At 37.1% G+C, this 23,458-nt stretch overlaps 1 protein-coding gene across 2 annotated transcripts in view; it reads left to right on the top strand.

Annotated features, from left to right (window-relative positions):
• Positions 1-22,325, top strand: part of SERPINI1 (serpin family I member 1) — a 39,526-nt gene extending 17,201 nt beyond the window's left edge. The window contains exons 2-9 of one of the 2 annotated variants that reach the window (XM_031614571.2): positions 3,335-3,602; positions 5,405-5,635; positions 7,961-8,155; positions 9,167-9,371; positions 13,242-13,339; positions 18,895-18,981; positions 20,183-20,272; positions 21,573-22,325. In XM_031614571.2, the coding sequence (XP_031470431.2) occupies positions 3,353-3,602; positions 5,405-5,635; positions 7,961-8,155; positions 9,167-9,371; positions 13,242-13,339; positions 18,895-18,981; positions 20,183-20,272; positions 21,573-21,649 (1,233 nt within the window). In that variant the 5' untranslated portion in view covers positions 3,335-3,352 and the 3' untranslated portion in view covers positions 21,650-22,325. Of the gene's footprint in view, positions 1-3,334; positions 3,603-5,404; positions 5,636-7,960; positions 8,156-9,166; positions 9,372-13,241; positions 13,340-14,485; positions 14,588-18,894; positions 18,982-20,182; positions 20,273-21,572 lie in introns of those variants that run through there. The other variant, XM_031614570.2, reaches the window with a different exon arrangement.
• Positions 22,326-23,458: the final 1,133 nt, after the last annotated feature.

Here is a 23,458-nt window from a genome sequence, read left to right on the forward strand (position 1 = left end):
TGATGCATGCTTTTTTTTTCCCAAGAATATGCCACTGCTGGAGGAGTTAGGACTGCTTCTTTCATTACCTGGAAGGAGAATGTGATTTGTGTATCAGTTAATCTGAGTTCTGCTGTTTTAGCTTCTGTCATTGGAGCTCAAATAAAATTCATGTCTCAGCCCTTAAGATTTGTTTACTTAAGGGCTGAAAGCAGCTTTTTTGTTTATATGTCAACCAATGCAAAATGTGTACTGTAACTTTTGAAATTAAAGTCTAAGTCCACATTGAACAGTAGTTAAGAGAACAACAATTTAGCTGATGCAGTATTTAACTAGATTTCACTGATACAGAAAGGCTACGACAGTGTTGTTCATAACTTCGTCTGAAAAGACTGTTTCAAAATTCTGATGGTATTCAGGGATTGTTTAACTTCCCAAGCAGGAATTGCACAATGTTCAACATTGTTCCCTTCACTTAAGTAGAGTAGAGGTATTTTAAAAATGCTCTCTGATTCTGTGTTGTTGTGGAAACGAGTGCCCTCAACTTACTGAAGAAAGATGCTGAGAATGTGCTGTACTTTAAGTGCTCTGCTGTTTGTTGGACCAAGACCTGCTGCTTGAAGAGGGATGTGAAAGTATGAAATCAAGTGTAATACTGCCTAAAGCTAGGTAGAATTGGAGGCAGTAACTGTTATGACTAGAATGATAATTGAGCTAGATTCCCATTGTTAGAAGTGCATACATGTGCTGTCAGTACAAGGAAAAGGGAGCTGGGGAATTTACCCCAGATGTCTTGGATTAGACTGAGACTAAAACATAACTAGGAAATGATTTTCACAAAGAGAAACAGCTTGACCAACTGTCTGTTCTGCTCTGCAGGCTTCTCCCACAGACCTTGCATTAAAACATCATCCGTTGTTTTATACTTGTATGTTGAGAGGGCCCAATCCTCACAAGCAGCCTGAGAGTGCTGCCACTGCAGGGCTGCACTGCATCTTCTACCCATACCCACCTCTTGCAATTATTTAAGAGTTTGACAGTCACATGCATGGCAGAGACTGGTGATGGAGTGCTGAATAGCTCCCTCTGCAGTGAGAAAGCTGGGGAATTTTCTCAATTTTAAAAAATGAATTCATTTGTCTGAGTGTTTGAGCAATTCGATACCATGGTCTTGATACAACAGGAAAAACACAGTTGTCTGCATAATTAAAATCCTGTTGAACTATGCAAACTTGCTTACAGGCCTATTAAAAATCCCAGTACTGCCTTGTGCTTAGCTGAGCTGATCTTGGTGTGCTTTTTGCTACTGCTATGGATGTCCTCCATGGCAAGTTTATTAGCATTTCTTAACTTGTGTGGCTTTCAAGTTGAGATCAGTACACCCCACACTCCCCCCCCCCAAAAAAATCCATTTGTTTCACTACAATAGGAATTGTAATACCTTTAAGTAACTAATAAACAGGTTTAAAAACAGTGCTATTCATAAGAAGGTTGGAGAAACTTACACTGTATTGATACCTTTTTGGTTCATGAAATTTGTGTTCATGAAGTGATGGTTATGCCTCAGACTGAAATGGTTTACATTGGAAAAGCAGTGCAATGTTAAGTGTTATGTGCACAATATGAAGCTGCTGATATGGGCTCGTGATTTTTTTTTTGCTGTTCTTAAGTAGAATAGGAACCTATGGTCGGGATTTCTGATATCTTGCAAAGAATCAGAAAAATGCGTGAGTTCATCCAGAAAGATGAACTGTTGACATGGGGAGGGATCATTAGAAATGGATAAATAGAGCATATTTCATACATGCATGTAAGCAGACCATAGAAGGGAGGTAGGGAGTAGGGAGAAGCAGGGCTATGGTTCATCTCTCTCTAAGAACCTGCCATTTTTTGCTGAAGCATGTGTGTTTGCTGTGTTAATTCATCTGTTTCATTTCCTCAATGAAAAATAAACAGAAGGCTGAGCCATGGCCAGGAAACAGAATCTTAAACAGTGACCACATTGCTTGCTGCCAAAGCATGTACCTTGTTGCTTTTCATATTTTTCTCATCTATGAAATGTGAGTAATGTTTATATCATGTATCATTCAGTGTTTTGCAAGATAATTGTATGACAGATACACAGTCCTTTGAAGATGAAATGTGTGATATAGATGGCGTACAAAGCTTATCGAGGGTCTCTGTCAGGTATAAAGAGGCACACAGTAACTGCAGGCACACAGCTGGGAAGCATAAGGCAGAGGCACTTTAGCTAGCAGCATGTAAATTGACTTCAGTTGAACAGCAGGGTAGTGCATTCACATGAATTTATCCCATGCTGACAAGCCCTGCAACCTGGCACAGAAACATGCAAATGCTTCTTCTGGACTAAATCTGTTTGCTTCGTGGTATTTGAAGCTGTCCAGGAGAAGAAGCTGAAGCACAAGCTGTGTTGGCTCCCATGACTGACCAGTTGGTCAAGTGCCAATGTAGTGTGAAGTGAAAGGGAGAAATGAAATAGAGATGTGTGTGCAGCCCTGGAATGTGCAGTTTTAATTAAGCTAGTCATTGTATGACAAGCCAAACTTGGGTGGAGTGAGAACTTTTGTTTGACACCTTTTAGCGAAGCTTAGGGATAAGTTAAGTTGGTATTAATCCTCTTGACTTCTTTCTAGTTTCCTGTTTCCACTGTTGAATCTTTCCTGTTGTTACATGAAGTAATTTGACCTGCTCCAGGGATCTGCATAGGAAAGTTATTGTCTGTTAGCAAATGTAACTAGTCAAAACTAGTCAATTTATTGTTGTTTACTAACAGATGTCTTGGCTTCTTGCTGTGAGTTTTGCAACCAAGCAACATGATGGTACATTTCCTTTGTCACCAACGTCAGCAAGCTTTTACTGTTCCTGAAGTAGTCTTATCAGTTCCTGGAGTAGTGTGACTTAGATGAATAAGTTATTTCTTGGGAGATCAAATGAAAGAAACATGTTTGTAAGTCTCCTTGGTGGAAAAAGTGCAGAAATATATTTCTGCCATTCATTTCTATGCCAGCATTGCTTAACAATATCAAACTTGACAAGAAGTAGGAAAGTTATGGCTATGTTTGAGGTGTTTTGTAGGAGTTAAATTTTATTTATCTGTTGTTGAAAGTTTACAGAAGCATCAAGTCATTTAATACCTAATTTTCAGGGGGGAAATAGTTCGTTGCTTCATTTTGAAGGGTATATGTGCCTCCTCCAGAAAACTCAAGTATGTCCTTAACTCCTTGGCTAGATTTTTTTTCCCACAAAAATTTGAAGTTACCGAATTTACCATTGTGCTTGAGTTTAATCCACTGTTATATGGAGTTAACTTATTTCCTCTAAAATTATCTTGCAGGTCTTAATATCTCAAGACATGTATTTCCTTGGACTGTTGTCTTTGCTTGTTCTGCCAAGTAAAGCCTTCAAGACAAATTTTCCTGATGAAACTATTGCTGACCTTTCTGTGAATGTTTACAATCAGCTACGAGCTGCAAGAGAAGATGAGAATATTCTTTTCTGTCCTCTGAGCATTGCAATCGCCATGGGAATGATAGAGCTTGGAGCCCATGGAACAACTTTGAAAGAAATTCGACATACATTGGGTTTTGACAGCTTAAAAAATGGTAAGGACTTTTATAATCATGCTTTTTTAGACTTTAAGAAACAGCTGGCAATGCTTCAGCAACCGTGGAAATGACCTGATGATGTCCAGAGGTTATTAATCAGTGGGCTTCTTGACATTCTCTGTGATGGCCTGAGTGTGCTGAAGCATGCTTGAGTGGATTCTGTGTGAGCAGCAATGCTAATGGACAATCCTGGCTTGGGCAGTTGAATCCCAAGTGATTGCAGTATACTGTTGAGCTTGGTTTCTGTCTGTAAAGTTAAGGATGCTCTTGCCTCTAGAGTTGTAAGATGACTTGCAGGATTATCTTTTTCAAGGCTTGTAATGAAACCTGAAAAGAAGATTGTTTTAAGCAGTATGGCTTAGGAGTAGGAGAACTCGGTAATAAGACTAGAAACATCATCTCTTACTTTGACAAAACTTGTTCTTGTAGGTGGAACATGTAGGTTTTAGCCTAATATGTCTGTAATGTTCTGTTTGCACTGTGATATAGCATACAGGCTAATTTAGGAAATACCAATGTCTTGGTTGTTTCTGCATGATGCTTCATGTGCTCCGGGGGTTGGAATTAGGTGATCTTCAAGGTCCCTTTCAGCCCAAGCGTTTCTGTGATTCATGTGTTCCTGTTGTCCTTGCTGAGAAACAAGAAGCATTATTTAACAGAACAATGGTGCCACTATAGTGTGGGATAAGCAAAAAAGTCATGCGTCTGGATGTAGTGCCATAGAATACATATTCAGTGCCAACCAATCTGATTTGTCTCCAAATGGAGATGATCACTGAATGGGGGGGAAAAAATTTTGAAGAGAATTTTTACTAGCTTTGATGTTGGAATAATGAAAATCTGAATGGAATTCCTCATTCATAGAACTCATTGGATGCTAAGTCCCCTGTGAATGGGTGTTGAGGAAGGAGTTCTGAATACAGTTCAGAAAAAAATGTTTAACAAGCTTTGTTTGCAATTGATAGCTTTCTGTAGAGATTACGATGTACATTTAAGTTAGATTTTTCCAACAGTTGATAAATTAACCCCTTATCTGTAACTTAAGAAGTTTTGCAGCACATTTGAGTTGGGCCATTCACTATGCTTGACACAGTGCTAGTTAAAAGCATTCTGACAACTTGAGCTTGAAATATTTGTGTTCAATTTTTCAGTTACATCGTGAAGAAAGTCAGAATGTTTTGCTTCAGGTATGCAGTGCAGCAGTGCGAGCTTTCTATCTTCAGACAGGCTTTTGGCCTCCTTTTGGCTGTGAGGGCAGTTAGGTTTCTGTGGCTTTTAATCTGATGCTGTTGCTGCCAAAACTCCTAATTACCCAAGCAAATGATCCATGCTATAGCCTGGGAAATTCTAGACCCGTCTTAGAGAGGGGAACACTGTGAGGACCTTAACAATCAGAACTGAGCACTGATTTTTCTTTGCCAAGCTCCTGAATAATTGTTTCTTAGAACATAAGGAAAATCTGTTGGTTTGTGGTGGCAAAGCATGGAAGTATGACTCATAAGAAGAATTTTTAGTTCCTTGATGTAGAGAGGATTATCATTGACTATCACTGTGTCTGGTGGGGTTCAAATGGCTTATTAATGATAATTAACAGTAGTTAAAAGAATAAGCTCTAAATGTGTTCTGCTTTCCAGATTGTCTTCTCAGATCTGAAGGTGTTCAGGTTTCAGTCAGACTGCATGTGTTTAATTGCTGGATGTAGCAAAATGAATTGGACTACATAAAATGACTGTATTTCTAGTGCAAAAGTATAGATTTTTTCTGAAGTGTTCTTACTGAACTTGCATTTCTTCCCTCAGGTGAAGAGTTTGCCTTCTTGAAGGACCTGTCTGATATGGCAACTACTGAAGAAAGTCATTATGTTTTGAATATGGCTAACTCTCTCTATGTTCAAGATGGATTTCATGTTAGTGAAAAATTTTTGCAGTTGGTGAAAAAATACTTTAAAGCTGAAGTAGAGAATATAGATTTCAGCCAGAGTGCAGCTGTAGCTACTCACATCAATAAGTGGGTAGAGAATCATACAAACAGTAAGTTTATGTGGTTTCTATTTCCTGCAGTAAGTGTTTTTATTTCTGGGTTAGGACATTGAATTGTTACCTCTTCATCTACTTTGTTTCATATCTCTTTTTGTCTCAAAGAGAATTGTAGTGTGAGTTCTGCCATGGAAAAAATATATAGCTGTCTAAAGAGAAGTAGTGTTCTAAGTAGCATTAGCCATTTAATCATACGGTAGGATCTGTCTGAATATATTTTCCAGTGAAGTACTTGTAACATCTACTGAAGGAGCAAGTTTTCATCATAGTCTTTTTAAAATTTTAATACTGATTTCTATATTAAGTTACGAAAAAGTATAGATAAGCACTATTGTTAAATGCTAAACACTTAGCTACAGGGGGATTATTGGCCTGTGCTTTGCTGTATAGAGGACTGAGGAACTGATAGGTATAAGTTATGGAGAAATGGAATGCTAAAATACTAGAGGTTACTTCAAGCAAGAATGAGACCCTGTGATCTAATCTTTACAATGTGTGGTTATGAGATAACATGTTTAGAGAGTATCTGGTTGTAGGATTACTGTCAGAGTTCTTTAAAATGTGGTGGAAGGAAAGGAGTAAGCACAGAGTTAGTGATATAAATGTGCCTGTTTAGATCTGGTTGGTGCAGACTTCAGGATTCTTTTAAGGAATTAGTAGATTGCTATGTTGTACATGCATTTAAGAATCCATAATGCTTTACAGGAAATTTGTAGCACTGAAGTTGAAAGACATCTTGCATAATGTGTTTATTTCATTTTAAAAAGCATCTAGTTCTTTCTATGGGAAAATGGAACCTATTATGGTAAATTCTGCCCTTTATCTCAAGCTACAGAAATAGAGGGAATGGAAACAATGCAGCAGCTTGCATAGAGTTCTAGGAAAACATCACGTCTGAGGGAAAAGCAAAATTTTTCTTTTTAAAAGAGCACCCAATCTCATGCTTAATGCCTGCCACATCTGCTGACCGAGTTTGTACCTGTCAACTTGGAAAGAACTGTTGAGCTAACAAAGGCAGCTGTTGGTCTCTTAGCATTAGGTTTCGATAGTAACAGTCTCAGCCTAATCTGAGGGCTAGATCTCATTCCCTCCTGCCTGCCAGTTGTGACAGAGGGCTCATTTTCTCATTAGTTAAGGAGTACAAGATAGTCAGCTTTCCAGTTTCAGCATGTTGAAAATGATGGGAAGCTCAGAGTAGAAAACGTAACTGTCAAGGTTTCTCTGGCCAGAGGTAATTCCTAATGTATGTCAGTGTATTAAGATGTGACTGAAAAGCTCAAGAGAAAATGATGTACTAAGTAATAAAGGACAAGCATATTCCTTAGTTTTTATTTTTTCCTACTATAGAGTAAGTATGGGACACATCTCGTTTCCAAAGATATTCTAGTTGGGATGAGGTATGAACAGTGACCCATAAGAAATATTGCTGTATGATACACAAATTTCACACCAGCTGGTAGGTGTCATATGCTCCAGAAAGTATAATTTGTATTATAAACATTGCATTAAGGGAGTCATAACCAGGATGAGGAATGTGTTTATTTTAACACTTTGTACTGAACAAGTAAAATAAATGAATAAGTAAGCCATCAGAAGTAGGCTATAATTTGTCAAGAACACCAAGTGTGGTCAGCATGTCAGATTTAGTGATCTTAATTTTTTTGTTGAGAAGGCAGCTGTTTAAGATGAGCTAAAGCAGGTAAGACTGTATTCTCATGTAAATGACTTATTTAGGAATAGGAGTGAAGCAGCTGCTGTGCTTAGCTGACATACTTCACTTGTGTAGAGCAGATGCTATATGTATTTCTCTTGTGCTTTTCAAGTGCTAATATGAGTAGAACAAATGCTGAGAATCTATATAGACTAGCCTTTACTAATCAGTAAGATGCTACTTGATTAGAAACTGAGTGTTTAAAAATTAGCCTAGGTGAAGTTTCAATGGATATGCATATACATTTCAAACATCCACTTTTAATTCTTCTTTGAATCAGAACCAGAATGTGTAGATGGATGCTGGAATGTATTACAACACCGGTATAAATAGTTTGACTTTCTTTTTCCCTTAATTTAATTATGGGGTATATGTAAGTAGTGATACAGTAACAGTTAGCCAATGTGTCCTTGATAGAAAGATTTGTGCACCTACACTGTGACTTTAGGTTTGCAAACCACTGGTGGTTTAATCTGAGATTTCATTAAACATTTGAAATGGAAATTACATGTTAGTGCAGCTTTTTATTTTGTTGCTTTTTTTGAGCTGTCTTGATTTGATTTAAAGCTCCATTTGACATGAAGACTGACAGTTGTTTTTCTTCTTAGATATGATCAAAGATTTTGTGTCATCAAGAGACTTTGGTGCTCTAACTCATTTGGTTCTCATCAATGCAATCTACTTTAAAGGCAATTGGAAATCACAGTTCAGACCTGAAAATACAAGAACTTTTTCTTTTACTAAGGATGATGAAACTGAAGTGCAGATTCCAATGATGTACCAGCAGGGAGAATTTTATTATGGTGAGTTGGAAATGTAACAATTTAAATCTAGTAAGTCTTCCCTTAATATCTTTGTTGCAGTAGTACTTATTTGTATTCTTTCACATAGAGCTTTGAGTATGCTTGCCCAGTGGAGGGATGCTTATTTGATGTGTTTTTATAGTATGTGCTTGTTTACTGTACCAGGCAGCAACATATTTAATGACTTCATGTTTGCTGTTTAGGTATGTTTTAGTGCCTAATGATGAATTTCAGAATGTTTGTCCACTGCTTTTTAATCTATTTACAATTATAGAGCTCTATTTGCTTTTAGGTGAAATATTATTCCTGTCCTATGTTAAATACTGAAATTAATAGGCCGGATTTTAGCGAAGACTTCTTTATTGTGAGGGTGGCTAAACACTGGAGCAGACTTGCTAGAGAGATGATTGATGCTCTTGTGCCCCTCAGTGTTCGAGAGGTATTTGTATAATGTCCTCAGTGATCATTTCCAAATGGTAATGGGTAGTTTTGCTCTTTTTCTAGAGCCCTTCTAACTATTCCAAATAAGTCTTAATATACAGGCACTTATCCATTACTGTCCTAATATTCTTAGTTGAAATGAATTCTTCAAACAGCAGAGCTAATGGTGGTTTTCTTTTGAGCTTGAACTCCAAATGGATTCTATGGTGTCTACTGTTAGCAATATTTTACTGTCTCGTTAATAAACTGTCTTTTTCTGAAAGAAAAACTGTCTGTTTCCATGAAGATTTTAGCTTTAACAACTTAGACTTAGCTCACTGAATGGAAGTTAGGTGGAAATTAGGTAACAAGTTTGGAAGTATGGTTGCCTACAGACTGATTGCATAAGATTACCTTCCTTAGGAAAGGGGAGATAAGACTTAAATCATGATGAAGGAACTGACTTTTTTTTTTACAGAATAGACAGTCACTTAACTCCTGTACCTTGTCAGCATTACCTACCTCTTTCTCATATCTTCAGTAAAAATGAAAGAATGTACTTCTAATAGCCTTTCCCTGTTTCTCTTGTAGGAGAGTTCAGTGATGGCTCTAATGAAGCAGGTGGTATCTACCAAGTTCTAGAAATACCATATGAAGGAGATGAAATTAGTATGATGATTGTTCTTTCCAGACAGGAAGTTCCACTGGTCACATTGGAGCCACTTGTCAAAGCCTCGTTGATTAATGAGTGGGCTAACTCAGTAAAAAAGCAAAAAGTCGAAGTATATTTACCAAGGTGAGAATATGCTGCTGTACCAGTAAAAGGGGGAAGGCGGCTGTGTTCAGTTAGGTTGGAATAGCGGTGTGGATAAAAACTGGACTCTTGACAAAGTTTGTAGTTATGGAGCACCCACATGAAGGTGGCTGTGACAAGATCTGGGGGTGTGTAGTGTGTAATAGTAGTTTGAGCAACAGCTGAACACTGTATTTGTGTCACTTACAGGTATAAGCTCCAGGAAGGAGAATTTCATCAAGTATACCTACTCAGAGTGATGACTCTTCTTATTGCAGAACTCATTATGGTTAAGTTCCATTTAAGATAGGAACCATACAAAGATTTCAAGCTTGAATTAACAAATGTTTCATTTGGGTGCTAATTAGGTTACTATTTGCTGCTAATTCAAGAAGTTTTAATGTTATATGTAGATACAAATAGTTGAGTATTGAGAGGTAATTTCAATCAATATCTTCCTTAGATGTTACAGGGGTTGAACTCATTTTCATTAGAGGACCAGTGAAATTGGTTTGTTTGCAGACATAACCTGTATATGCTCAGAGGTGTATTTACTCAAATGTACTGTTACCTTTCCAAGAATTTTCATCTGCCTCTAAATGTTTGTGTACCTCATACTTGTTTGCTACTGAAAGTCAGTAATGTGTGGTTCCATCATAATGGTCTTCAAAGGATTCATAATGATTTCATTAATTGTATTAAACAGTCAATATAACAACATGGTACATGCTTTTGTACTTACTGAGCTTTCTGTTGTGCTGTGCTACAGCACAAGGCAGCAGAAAAAAATAAACCGTGGTGAACCCTTGTAGTCACGGAAATGATTCTTGTTTTCATGTGATTTGGGAATTGGGGTTATACTGCACATGCAAGGAACAGGGCAAAATCCTTTGAAGGGAGGGGAAACTACTTCTGCTAAGCTATTTTTCCTTTCACAGTGAAATGTTACGTGATGTTACCAACAAATTAAATGAGTCTTCCATCCCTTAAGCTTCTTTATAACTGAAGTATTTTGCTGCCTCTGTATCAGGTGCTGATGCTTGATATCTGTTTCTCCCATGTATGAGATGCACAGAATCCAGAGGTCTATGAAAACTAAGATTCTGAATTTAGGAAGTTGAAGTATCTCAAGTTAAATATATAAGTACTGTTGAAATTTTATTGATGATCCTGGCCTTAAGTTTTTTGTAGGCAGTTTTACTTTTGCTTGTTTCTTCTTAACCTAAAGCAGAGTTCAGGTTCTCTGTAGCCAGAACTTCAGACACGAGTTTGTGGCTGAGTTGAGGCTGTGTTTTTGTGTGGTCATATAACTTATTTATTCTGTACCCAACAATCCTTACCTTGGGCTAGTTTTCATGCCTGTCACTCTCATCTAAGAACCTCCAGAAAATTGTTTAATGCTTTTTGAATTAAGGTTGAGCAAAGGCAAAACATGTACAACCAGGTTCTGATTACCTTCAGCATTTTCCAGTTATGAGAGCGCTCATGAAATACTGCACAGTAACAGTGCAATTTCCTTATAAAAATTAGGAAGATTAATTGCATGCTCCCAAGGTGTTGGATTTCCATTAGAGATTCAGAGGGGATCTGCAGGATTTTATCAATGCTCAGAATAAAAACTTCATAAATATTTGATGCTCTGACTCAGGAAGGCATGTTATGAAATGTGGCCTGCAGGCTCTGTCCACTGAGAAACTGAAAACAGCAGTGGAATCAAATTAATTTTTTATATCCTGGAAGATGCTATCAAATTATACAGTGAACATTTTCAAAACTGTACTAGGGCCTGAACACTAGCTGAAAGCACAGTTAATCACAACATTATAATTTCTGTTTGCATTGTCTGTGTGCAAAACACTCTTCTTAATAGCAAAGGAGAAATTTGAACAAGTGTTAAATTATACTACTTTTTCATTTTTCAAATCTGTTTGCAATTTAACCCAGACTAAAATGATCAACATTCTAATCCTATTTATTCATAGAATTGAAACAGACCATGAATCTAATATACAAAACTCTCTAACAATTTATTTGAAGAACACAGGAGGAGCTACTACTGCTACTACCTAATGACATTGCAACAGATCACCCTTTGAAGTCTGTCCCCGTATGATTGGTTTTCTTCACTGACCTTCCTGCTTCACATAATTTTGAAAGATCCTTGTTTATCTGAGAGTTTTCTTTCTCTCAAGAAAACAAACCTTATCCCTTCTTTACGTTCTTTTGAGTCCTGTTCTGATGAGGTCAGATCTCATGGTTCTTGAGATACAGTCACAGAAGAGGAACAAAGCTGTGTGCTGTTGCAGTACACGTGGCCAACATCTGCAGCCTATATTTAGCCTTCATAGAAGGTCTTGCCAGAGAGAACCATAACCTGCCTTGATCTGCCTGGTCAGAACAACAGTACTGTGGGATTTTCTTGTTTATTTTCAGGCTATTGAATTATGCAAGCTAGTTCTAGCACCTCAGGACAACCTTGCTGAAATTCCATCTGAAAAGTTGGAATTGATGTCAGCTGGCAGCTTGGTATTACAATATGAAGCTGGTTATTGGGCTGAAATTGCAATTCAGATCCTTAAGGCCTGTCTTCTAAGCAAGAAATATTTGATTTGTCAAATGGAGCCATTGCTTTGCTTCTTGTTCTGCAGAATGTAATATATTAGAATCAGGCATTTTTTGCTTTTTCTCAGGACTTTTAGCTTTTCTCAGGACTTTTAGCAAGCCTTGAAATTATAGCCTTTGGGATGAGTCATACTAGGCTGTAGTTACACTCTTACTGTATAGCTGGAAAGTGTACTCAAATCCTTTTGATTTTGTAGATCCTGAGCACCTAGGGACTCTGAAAACTCAGCGTTTCAGAAGAGTTGCATGGCCTCATGCAAGATGAAGCCATCTTTGTTTCTTTAAAGTCTAACTAGAAGATGACTTAATACATTTGAAGCTTTACACAAAACCTGAAGTTCTTGGTTGTTGTAATTGTGAACAATCATTCAATAAGGTAAAGGATAACAGGATAAACTTAGGTTGAATGTAGGGAAAGTCTTAGTAACAGTGGTGAGGAAATGTAACTGGTTGCCCAGAAATGTGGATGCTCAGTTGCTGGAGACATTCAAGGCCAGGTTGGATGAGGCTCTGAACAGTCTGATCTAGCTGTGGATGCCTCTGTTCATTGCAGGGGAGTTTGGTGAGATGGCCTTTAAATGTGTCTTTCAACTGTGAGAAATCTGTGATTCTCTGAAGCCTTCTATGTTTTTAAGAATGCTGATGATTTCATACCAGAACGTGAGAAACTTCCTCGAGTGTGTGAATCTTTAGTCTCTTTTGATTCTGCCTAAACAGTAAAATGGCAAGAATCAGTTCTGCTTTACTCCAGGCACAGGCTGGAATCCATCTGGACAGGGTATGTGACCGTTTCTGATGCTGCCAGTGATTTGTCAGTCTCGAGCACTCTCCAGATCTTACTTCAACTTGCATAAAATTCTTCTCTGGATAATGATTTGTGGTGGAATAGATAGTCATTATGAATGTGGTTTGTATAAGAGAGGAAGAGTTGCTTGACTTTAACTCAGTTGTCTTTTGATGTTCAGATTATCCTTTTTGAAGCTGCGAGGGTTTGTACATGCAGAGTTATGGTCAGGGATTGTACATAATACTAGTAGCCTTTAATTTCTCCTGCGTAGGAAAACATTTCAGCTGTGAAAATAAATTCATGTAAGCATTTTTACAGGAAGTGTTGCTATGTCATACAACTATTACTGAAGCTCTTATTTCACGTTGTCTCAGTATTTCAGTTGTCATTGCGTAGAAATTTTAATACTCTAATAAGAACTGCTTACATTGGTTAGTGTTTTGCATTTTTCTTTCATTTTTCAGGTTCACAGTAGAGCAAGAAATTGATCTGAAAGATGTATTGAAAGGTCTTGGAATTACAGAAGTGTTCAGCCGTAGTGCTGACCTCACTGCAATGTCTGGTAAGATGAGATATGAGTACTGAAATCATCTACTTCAGGATAACCAATAAGATTTCCAGTGTGTTTTCATTTAAAAAATGAAACCTGCTAGAAAACCTCTGATCTTCTGGGATGTTTTGTGCGATGCAGGGTTGTTCTCTATAGGAGCAGCTGAGGTGGGTGAGCAGTCCATTGGAGTGGGAGGGAGTGTTTTTGATTTGGGAGAAGTCATTCTGAGATATAAAACTGGATCTTAAAAATGTGCAAGATGTTGATCTGTGTTAGAGCAATGTGTGGCTTCAGTGCCTTACTAGCAAATGAGGTCTGTGCACCATGGTAGTTGCCATCTACCTCCAGAGGCTATTTCTTCATGGAGTTAAGGGCATTAATTACTTTTACGATGGGTTATTCCCCAAATACCTTCTGTATATGAATGTAACAGGAAAGAGTTCTGAGATGGAAATATGCACGCTGCTTGTCTATTTCAGTGCGCTGTGAACAGTTTCATAGAAATATCTAACACTTCATGTGGAAAGCAGATATTTAAGCTTTTAATACTTAATTAAATATATAGAAATGTCACAAAAGGTAGCTATGTTGCTGTTACTCAAGTTCTTGTATGTAAGAAAAGCACCTGTATGAGCAGTGTATTTAGCATGGTCTGTCTAGACCTGTGGTGTGACAGACTAGGATATTCTGTATCTAGAAACATATTACCAGTGTGGGATGACTGATGTTCCTGTAACTTATGCCTGTTTGTATATGCTTTGTGTATATTTCTGCTCTGTGGGTTACTGTCTAAGCAGCCAGAGATTTGCATAGCTGATGGGAAGTAATTCCTAATTGTCTGTTCCTGCAAGCAATCATGCTGGTGTAACTTGTTCAAGGTAGTACTAATAAAGTATTAAATTTGCAGTTGAAGCATTTGGAATTGTGCTTTTCATTTTAGCAAGTTAGAAACATTGTTCATAGGTTATATGTTGCCTATTCTGCTATTTTGCTGTTTTTCCTTTTTCTGTGAAAATTGTAAGGAAAGCTGGGATTAACTAATGTGAAAAGAATTAGCGTAAATGAATAATGCTTCCTAAGTTTTCTGAAGAAAAATATTTCCAATTTCTCAATTGCTCCAAAGAAAAGTAAGCTTTACAATAACTTCTCTATGTACAGAAAAATATTTGCTTGAGGAGAAATACCAGAGGGAATGGAAAATGCACAGGGCAGGTTGAGCTCCAAGGGTGGCGTTTGGTTCTTATTTCATTGTATCTGAAGGTATGCCTAAATATTGGTGAGTAATTCTGTAGTTGAGATTAGCAGGAAGATTGGAACTTGTTTGTTTTAATCCATGCAACTGTTTAAAGTTCCATATTTTTGACAATTGTACTGTATAAAATCAAAATGTCATGTTTTGTGTGAGTGAGCTAACTCTGCCATTTAAAGAAAAGCTTGTTTTTTAAAATATAAAGTGGTGTATATAGAAAACTCAATATTTTTACTGTAGTATTGTCTTTTCTTTTAAGAGAGCATGTATTGCCAGGAAGCTGGTATTTCATAAATTAAGAATAAGAGAATATTATTGCAGTACTATCTTCAGTGAAAAACACTATTCATGCTATAGAGATGATATTTCAGGTAATTAAAATACAGATATATTTTTCCTGCTTCTAATTTTCTCCTCATAAGATGTGGAGAGAAGAGGAACAAAAAAATATTAAAGGATATTAAGAACTTGCTTTTACAAATAGCTGAATAGTGCGTGTCAGGTAACAAGGAAGCTGAGGCTGTTAGTTTACATGCAGCTCAGTGTTAGTGCTTTGGAAAGCTTGCTATTTTATGGAAACCCAAATGTGGATATTTGAATGAGAACACTACTAATTTTAGGGAGAAAAGGAGACATCTGAGAAATTCTGTTGTTTAATATAACTCTTCCCCTTCTTCTGTTGCTGTTGCCTTTGGATTGTTGTCAAGGCATCTGTGATTTCAACAGCCCTTATCCTGTAATCAGATCAAGGCACAGACTGTTGACTTCAGTGAAATTCTGTGAGTTTAGTGGATATAAATGAAATTAGAGGATTACAGAGTTTTCCATGTTTAGTTTTTTACTTTATACACTCAAATGGAAGAATGGATCTGGATGAGTCAGGTTTTTACCTCTCAGGATGTCTGGATTATGAGCAGCCACAGATTAAGTATTAATCTAGATGCTTGCTTTAGATATAGCCCTCTTACAGAAATTGTCAGTTTGTGCAGGTGAGTAGGAGGATGTTCCTGTTTGACTTCCTGGTTGTGAGTATTTGACTACTTTCAGAAAAACAACTTGAACAGATGTTATTTCCACACCTGATTCTATCATAATATTCAAAGTTGAAACATAGTAAGAAACAAATTTTGAAAGAACTTCCAGTGTTTGGGATTTCATAACTTACCCAGACTTGCAGTTTGAGTATCTTGACACTAAGAATTTCAGCAAGTTTCAGACTGCTCTGCTAAAGGTCAACTTCTCTTTCAAATGATAGTAATATTTTTGCTGTTGTAGATTGCCTTAACTGGCAATCTACTGCTTTTAAGCTCAAGGTAACCTATGTTTCAGTGAGCTGTGAAGTGTTCTTAATGACTGATTTCACAATATTAAGTAATTGGAAGAGCACCGTCTCAATAAATAGTTCTTCACAGTCTTGACTGAGGTAGGCATAATTTTTCTGGGGCATTCTAAGCTAGGAAAGCCAATAAACCTGCATGCTTTTCTTTAAAATGAGACTTGCAGAGCAACCATTTGGCAGCTTTGAGTAGGAGTTTGCAAGCATATGGAGTGTAGTGACAAATGAAATGTGATGCTAACAGAGTCATGTACATTAGAAATACACCTCAGATCACACCTACGTATTAATGGCTATCTAGGCAAGGGTCTTGTAGAAAGCCTAAACTCTGCGATGCCAAATCTTCGTGGGGATTGTATGAGTAATAGGTAACAGAACACACTGACTTTCTAGAAAGTCTTGTTTCAGAGAAGCTAATGGGGAAAAAAAAAGGACATGGTAGGTAAGCTTCATCTCTTCCTCTTTTGAAAGGAAAAACATACATGTGTATGATACTGAACTTGTTCAGTCACTTGCCAATCGCAAAACAAAGCAAAGAGATTTTCATGTAGTGTTGTCCCTGCTCCCCATATGGAAGCAAACTCAAGGAGAGGTGTAATAGCATCAGTATAAAACAAATAGTCTGGAAGAAGGAAACTAGTATGTGAAATTGCTATTTTCACCATCCAAGGACAAATATATCCATCAGAGTGAAAGGCAAGGAATTGGAACCAAATAAAGGTACTCTCTTATGGAAAACTAAAGCACAGACATTTGGATATGGTTTGAGGCTATGAGATTGGTATTTTAAAAAAAGGCTTCAGCACAATTAACTGTCCACGCTACATTGACTAAAGACCACTTATACCTTCTGTAGACTTGGTTTAGGACATAAGGTATGTGCTGAATGAGAGGATGTTTTACTCTTAGGAGTAAGTTACGCTGTAGTTTTCATCTGTGAGAATTATTTTGTACTGAATAAACACTAATAATGTAACTGGAGATATTTCATCTGTTCTTTAGCAGTGCACTTCTTGTATTGCTGTCAACGATGTATTTTCTATACTTAGAACCAGAATACATTTATGACTTAGCTCATTTTTATAGCTGATGGTAAATGTTAGTAGTATATGTGTTGGCTGAGTTAGGGCCCAATTTCATAATAGTCAGTAAGCTCATTAGATGGAGACTGATCTTTTAAGGTGCTGAGTGTTCTGGCTAGAAATATACTTCAGAGTAACATAATGCCATGCTGTGCAGAATCAAACATACAGGATTAAAGTAGGGAGTATTGCTGTGAGTATTACAGGTCACAGGAGCAGGGTGAAGTACTGTGATAAAAAATCATGATTAAAGGGCATGATTAGGGTAAGTGGGAAGTTTTATTATTAAATATCATGTTTAAGAAAAGCTCTGAAACATCTCTGAAACCTGTGAAGGTTGCAGAGTTCTTGTTTTTTTTCTGTTATGTCATATTTAGCTCAAATGCGCAGTAGAGCTTTGAAATGTTCTCAAGCAAAAATAGCAAAATGCAGCTACCCTAGAATAAAGAAATGTGCTGAACTGACCAATAAACTTACCAGGAACCCAGAACCTGACATGCTTACAAAGTCAGCACACGTGATGCTAGGCATGCAATTGGGATTAGGTTTGCGTGGGTCTGTCACCTTTTCTGGCTGCTGTTATCTCCTGTACACTATCACTTCTGTGAATGATCTGGCATTTCCTAGGTTTGTGGCAAAATACTTTTTGGAAACATGAGCCTTAATGCAAAGAATGAGAGCTTTGGGGAATGACCATTTAACACTTGATTATATTGTTTATCTGGCTATTTCTAATAGACAACACTCAAGGTTTAAAAGTGCTATTAGTGTTTTCTGGTGGCATTTTGTTAATTTTTGTGAGGGATGCAAAAGCTGTGGGAATTGTGCTTAGTTTTCAAAACAAATAGATTCTGCATGTCCCACATTCAAAGGCAACAGTGGAAATTGTCTTAGTTCTCCAAGTAGCATTGCTGAAAGCTTGGTTCTGCCTAGGATTTCTAGTATTTAGCAGTTTTATATGGTTGGTTCCAAAGGTAATCATTTAGGGCTTCTGGTGAGATTTAAGGTCAGCAGTGAGATCTAGTTTGGTTCTGAGTGCATGTAGCAGTAGTGAGATCTGAGGAGAGGCAGCTTAAACTGTTGTCTCTTGTGGATTTGGTTTGTTAGTGTTAGAACTGCTGGCTGCAGTTGTGGATAAGTTTTTAAAAAATCCTAAGATTTCCTTTCTTACTCAGCCTTCAGCTGGAGTTTTGGCATTGAACAGTTAAGGATCAGAAATGCAAAAAAGTATAGCTGTCTCAGTGGCGTGGCTAGATTAGATTTTCATGGGTAACTTCCTGTTGAGAGCTTTTATTCCTTTCTAACTGTTGTGCTCTGTCATTACTGTGGATTTTATGCAGGTACAATAAATGTATATCTAATCCTCATTATGTCTTACTGATGAAACTTAGTCAGTCTGATTAAATGATGTTATGTATTGCTTCCTGCAAGGTGCTGACTACTCCAGTAGGTCTGATCATTTAGATGAAGAAAAATAGTGGAGCATTTGCTCACTTAAACAAGTGTAGGCTTGCAGCTAAATTAAAAAACGGGGGAAGAAAAATGGAAAACAAGACTGAGAGTAACTTGGTTCTGTGGTTTTTATTGCAGTAAATGCATTTAAAAGAATCTGAAGGTAGATAATGTCTACTATACTGATGCTCTAGGTAGTGCCATGCCATTCTAATGCATATAGTGTGTTTGTATATATACAAAGAGCAGTACAATCTTGAACATGGTAACTGGGGCTGTTAGGCATTGGCTGAACATACTTTGTGCCAGTCCTATGCACAAAGCTCTTATTTTTTCTAGCTTGGTATAGAAGGTGGATAATAGTGCTAAGGTGTTTGGCTGTTTTCTTAAATTTTTCACTCTTACTGTAGAATTGCTTGAAATAGGTATCTTTTTCTTTCCTCTGCAGATAACAAAGAACTTTACCTTGCGAAGGCGTTTCATAAGGCTTTCCTAGAAGTTAATGAGGAAGGATCAGAAGCTGCTGCTGCCTCAGGTACCCGACTGAAAAGCAGAATGAAATTAATTGTTGTTCTACATTAATATTTTAACTGTTTTGCTGAAATACCAGGAAGCTAAACAGTATGTAGTGTCAAGGCAACACAACTAAACTGGTTTTCAGAACAGAATCAGGGGAAACTTTTGTAACACTTACATATGGTGTGTTTCACAGTTCTAAGGGTCCTGTGGAAAGTCTTCCACATTTTGCCTCTGAGTGTCAGGCAGGCATGAACTGTTCGTTCATACAACTTCAGCACTCCTCAATTTTTATATGCTAATTAAAAATGGTCAAAAGCATTTGATCTAGAACAGTTAAAACAAAGGTGCTGCAATTGCGTTTTAATAAGCTCATTTACAGAAACAAGATTGGGAGTGATAAATGCCAAAACCTAAGTTGCCAGTACTGATGTTAGGAGGCCAGATAGTTGATTTACCTGGTTATCACATGCTTTTCCTGAAATTAAGTTGTTTTGTATCATCAGCTGATTTTTGCTTGTACTGAGGGAAAAGATAAATTACTTCCTTTCTTCATAAATACCAGTAACTAGCTTGGTTATAACATTAACATGGACAGGGATCACTGGCATGCATGAGTTTTTATTGTCAGTACAGTGAAACTGTAAAACTAAATGAAACTCTGGGAAATAATGCCCTGGAGAAATCCATGCCTTGCCAAATAAAAATAATGAAGAGCCAAATCCTACCTGACTGCTATTTAATTTTACTCTTTCCCTCTGCTTTTTTGAAGACTGAAGCAAAACTAAAAGCTGCAACATCAGCCCATTTAATTGTTGCATTCTCTGTATCTGTAAAGAGTTATCTTTCCTATCAATTATCAGCCTGAAGCTGTTAAAAGAAGCCAGTAGTACTGTCCAACATAGTATATTTTATTTTTACAGGGAAGCACAGTTCATAATTCCTTTTAAGTGTCTTCATTTTAGAAGTTGCTTCCTCAGCTTGTGAAATTGTATCACTCCATTTTTAGTTGTTCTATTTTTAATTATTCTTAAAGCATAAATAAACATGCCATTACTATGAAGGTTTCCTTTATTTTTGGTTAGCTTGTTTGTGCTATTTCCTGGTTACGTTAAGTGGTGGAATGTAGGACTTCACTGTTCATGAGCTGCAAGTATGTTTCATTAAGAGCAGGAGAGAATGTGTAGTAATACTTAAGTTTCCTGTTTTTTATCCTTCAGGTATGATTGCCATTAGCAGAATGGCAGTACTGTATCCCCAAGTTATAGTTGATCATCCTTTTTTCTTCCTGGTCAGAAATAGAAGAACAGGTGAGACTTTCATTTCTCCACACTTTGCACAGTGCCTTGTCGGGTATGAAAGAAAATAATTGTGTATTTTTAACAAATTCTCTTCATGTTATAAATTTTCCTTAATTTGTCTTCAAATAAACATTGAAAGGCTGGCCCTTTCTATGTGCCCCTAGTGTTTGTTCAAGCAAGACACCAAAATCTGATGTAATTCTGAATAGTACTCATTCTGTGATTAAAGAACATGAAGGAAAACTGAACCCTTTTCATCAAAATGTAGTGTTACTTCCCTGAATGACCATAATTATTGTACACCATAAGGACTTGGCACTTGTTTTGAGACCAATAAGCTGAGTTCCCAGTACCAAGTGATTTGCATAATGGACAGATATTACAGTTATGAATAATTCTGTTGTACTCTTCAAGTGTTCTGTGGCAGGCAAGAGATGAGAACAGCACTTGCAAAATGGGCACTGATTGAGTAATTCCTTAGTTTCGTATTAATCTTAATGATGTGGATGTGGCTGGGATGCAAAGTATTATTATACAGCCACAGATATCAGATGTTTCTGTGCTCGAGCATCTTAACTGTTCTACAGACAGGTGAAAGAATATTGTAATGGTTACCCTTATTCATTAGGATATCTGAAGTGCTTGTAATTGGTCACTACTTTTAAACAGGTTCAGAGATATATAAGCATGAAAGCTATAAATGGTGATTAAATAGCTGAGGAGAAGTATTTGTATAGAGAATTCTTATTGTGGGTTGCACAATGTGGAATAAATAGTGAACAAAATCTGGTAAAAGTCTGATTAGTATGGTAGCTTTTGCTCACTTTTAATTCTGTGAGGAATGTTATTCATCAGTTCAGGCTGGAGAGGGTGTGAAGTGGTCAAGAAAGTCTGGTTCATTTAATGTCTGGTTGTAGCTAGGCTAGCTGCGTGCTCAGAAGCCCCTCCAGTCTAGAGAGCTCTGACTCTACATCAGTGGCAATATTTCCATGAACCTTCATCAGAACTGTTGGAATCTCAAGTGAACCTCTGATTTGTGGTGGGTTTTGAATCAAGACTTTAGAATAAACTGAAAGGTACTGAAATGCAGACAGTGTCCACTGTTCTTGTCTGTGTACTGTATCACTTCTGAATACAAAGAAGTCCTTATTCTCTAGTGTTATTGATCCATACAATTCAATGGGTACCAAATTCTAACACAAATTCCTATAAAAAAAATTCTTTACCACATGGTCAAGAGCTCAGTATTCATCATCATTTAACTTCAGCTTTTAGTGCTGATATATTCCCTTCCTCCCTTTTGTCACAGGTACTGTGTTATTCATGGGGAGGGTGATGCATCCTGAAGCATTGAATACAAGTGGCCATGACTTTGAAGAGCTTTAACTATTGCCAGCTACCAAAATGAGGGAAAAAAGCACATCAAGTTTGAAGTTAATATATTTAAGGTTTGCTGTGTTTTCCGCCCCCCCCCCCCCCAAGATATTGTTTAAAATGCTTTCGGATCTATGTGCAAGTCAGTTTCCAGAGGAGAAGTTCACAGTATTAAAATAATGGTTCTGTTTTTGTTACTGTGATTGCTGTGTCCTTGAAATAAAATTGTGTATATGTCAACAACTGTTTCTTGTTTAGTGAATTGTAAAGTAAAAAAAAAAATCTTGCAAATCCATAATTCCTAAATTGTTTACAGTGCAAAGACTTAGTGGATCGATGAGACAGGAGCACAATGTGTTCAGCTCTGAGTAATCAAATGACAAACCATCTTGATTTATAGTTGAACTACATCTGGAAAATGTAATCTTGTAATAGTAAACAGACTGCAGCTTGCTGTCTCAAAGTTAATGGAAGAATCTAAACCTAATGCATTCTATCTGAGAACTGTAATAGATTGTATAAACTCCAACATGTGGTTCTAAAATGCTGCTGTTATGAATGCTCCTGCATGCAACTCCGTGATTCACCTTCCATGAGTGTTGATACCAATAAAATTTGATCGCATGACTATTTCAAGCTAGTCAGTGTAGAATAGCTGTGTATGTCCAAATTAAAGTAGTTGAACAGTCACATTGTGTGAACATTTTTCTCCCCAAAAGTAGTTGTTATACTTGAACCTGGGCTTTACAGTATCTCACTTGGGTGATTTTGAATGATCTTAATACAGAAAATGTTTATTTTCTTAAAGTGTCTGAAGATGTTTAGTTCATAAGTGTCTGAAGGAACAACATAATTCTTTTTGTTCCCTAAGTTTTCATTGAGTGTTGACAAATAAGAGAATGACTTATAAGTAAATGTTACTTTGTGAACTAATTGTCATTTCCATTTTCAAGCTATTACCGTGCAGGCATATAATTTTGTCCTTCATTATGCAAAACATTAGATGAACAGAAGTGCTACTGAAAAGGTAAGAATAGGAAACAAAGGATGAAAGGAGCTCTTTTGAAACAGATCATAAATTCAGAATTCTAGATAACTGGGACTTCAGTCAATAGAAGTGTCGTCCTTTACATTTTGTGGGAGCATATATATTGGCTAATCATAACTTTTACTAAAGGGATTCTCTGGTTTGTATTCAGTTCAAAACAGACTAGATACTGCTAACAAAGCTATTCATGCAAGGAGAACTTGCCAGATTTGACACATTGTTCACTCTTTTATCCTGCTGGTGCAAATCTTACAGGACAGGCTACAAAGTGATGAATGATCTCCATGGAGGCTGGTTAAACTGCCTCAGAAAGGGCATTTGAGCACATGTCAAGCCTTGCCTTCTTGAACTGTTTAGAGCTATAGCATAGAGGAAAAATGAAGCTCCTTCGTACTTCAGGTACTTTGTTGCTTCCTATTACCCATAGTATATATTAGTCTTGAGATATTTTGTATTGAAATTTAAATTGTACTCTTGAAAAATATATCTTGTTTGGCATTCCCTTTGCTGCTAGAGTAGGAACAGGACTAATTTTAGCAAAATGGAGGATTGGTCTCAGAGTAGTAAATCCAGCTCCTTTGACACAGTCGGAGAAGGGCTGGTTGTACATGTTAAGGTGATTTACTGAGAACCATTTAATTCATCAAAAAGTAACTGGTATGCCAAGGATACATTTTTGACCTTGTCAGGAGCCCAAGTTTCATGCTGTTACACACTTCGTAGCCCACTTTTGAGGTGCTTATTGAAGCACCTCATTATTGTAGAGGAATTTA

This window comes from Phasianus colchicus, chromosome 10 (genome assembly GCF_987193195.1).
Source record: "Phasianus colchicus chromosome 10, bPhaCol1.hap1.1, whole genome shotgun sequence".
NCBI lineage: Eukaryota > Metazoa > Chordata > Aves > Galliformes > Phasianidae > Phasianus > Phasianus colchicus.